Raw genomic sequence first — 1,465 nt, forward strand, 5'->3', positions numbered from 1 at the left:
CTCACACGTCGGACCAATAACAACGGAGATATGCTTTAGTGCCGTTTTAGCTATGCCGCCATCTTTGTTTTTATGTTAACGTATTCGTTAGCCCCTCCCCTTTCCTATGATACCTCACATGTCACGATCGGACCAATAACAACGGAGATATGCTTTAGTGCCGTTTTGGCTATGCCGCCATCTAAAAATACTGAAATGGAATAAAAATGGCGGATTGGTGTCATTTAGCGGAAAATAACTATGGTAGATTCCATTATGGAAGATTACTTGTGACGTCAGCATCTATCTCACTCTTACTCATTGGGAAGGTACTTCTCTCTCTAACACATATAATCATGTTGACCAATAGGACTGAAAATACTAAAGCCTTTTTACATGCTGTTGTATACAAAATACTGAAATGGAAAAATACTGAAATGGAAAAATACTGAAATGGAAAAATACTGAAATGGAAAAATACTGAAATGGAATAAAAATGGCGGATTGGTGGCGCCATCTAGTGGAAAATAACTACACTATTCCATCGCTGTGACGTCAGCATCTATCTCACTCTTACTCATTGGAAAGGTACTTCTCTCTCTAACACATTGATTTCCCTATCTTGGTAGCAGAACCGGCATTCCCCTTCTACTGCTAATTCGTCTGTCAATTTAACAATGGTGCTTTCAAGAGCGTTAGAAGCTTCTTAAATTTGGGCCCTAGGAGCTATAGCTTCACATATTGTGTCAGCTAGCTCGGCAACTGCGTCCAAACTAGCTTTAGCTTGAGTAGCTAGAATAGCCTGTGTAGACGCTGGCAGTCTACCTAACCACAGAGACCTTACAATATTGTCTGGTACCGTTGTGCCTGCTAAAGACTGTAAATGTCGTAAGAACTGCGAAGGTCTTCGATCGCCCAGTTCTTCATGCTCAAGTAGTCTTTTAATTTTTTGTTGCTGTGATGCACTAAGTCTCTTAATTAATTCTGATTTTAATTTTGCATACCTCTCTGTGGCTGGTGGTGAAACAATGATGTCCCTAACTTCTAGTATGTAGGCTGTGTCTAAATTGGCAACTATATAGTTGAATTTGGTTGCGTCACTTGTTATATTTGCCAGTGTAGATTGGTTTTCTACTTGCAGGAACCATATTTCAGGATCGTTTTGCCAAAACGGTAGGATTTTAACTGAAATCCGATCAACTGAAGCACTGGTGTTGGCACTGGTATTACCGTCCGTCATTTTCGATGTTCACTGCATATTATTAACCGGCAAAAGTATATTATTAACACTAACTTTTTTTTTGAATTTTCGCGGCGTTTTAAATACTCGCGGGGTCACCAATATTCCGGTAGGTGTGTTGCTGGAATTAATTGAAATGAATATAATAAAACGGACGGTAAATATTTATTTATTTTCCTAACAAAAGGTATTTGCGCTTAGGTCTCTCTCGAAAAAGGGCCGAACGGTTTGTGTGTGATTCGTTTA

General features: G+C 39.3%; 1 protein-coding gene across 1 annotated transcript; it reads right to left on the minus strand.

The window, feature by feature from the left end:
• Positions 1-685: 685 nt before the first annotated feature.
• On the minus strand, positions 686-1,219 carry LOC126882491 (uncharacterized). The gene has a single exon (XM_050647456.1). It carries the CDS (start codon positions 1,217-1,219, stop codon positions 686-688), a length of 534 nt encoding a protein of 177 aa, XP_050503413.1.
• Positions 1,220-1,465: the final 246 nt, after the last annotated feature.

This window comes from Diabrotica virgifera, chromosome 3, assembly GCF_917563875.1.
Source record: "Diabrotica virgifera virgifera chromosome 3, PGI_DIABVI_V3a".
Taxonomy (NCBI): domain Eukaryota; kingdom Metazoa; phylum Arthropoda; class Insecta; order Coleoptera; family Chrysomelidae; genus Diabrotica; species Diabrotica virgifera.

Bases quoted from the DNA above. Each gene is read 5' to 3' on its own strand.
- LOC126882491 (XM_050647456.1), bottom strand. From the start codon at position 1,219: ATGACGGACGGTAATACCAGTGCCAACACCAGTGCTTCAGTTGATCGG.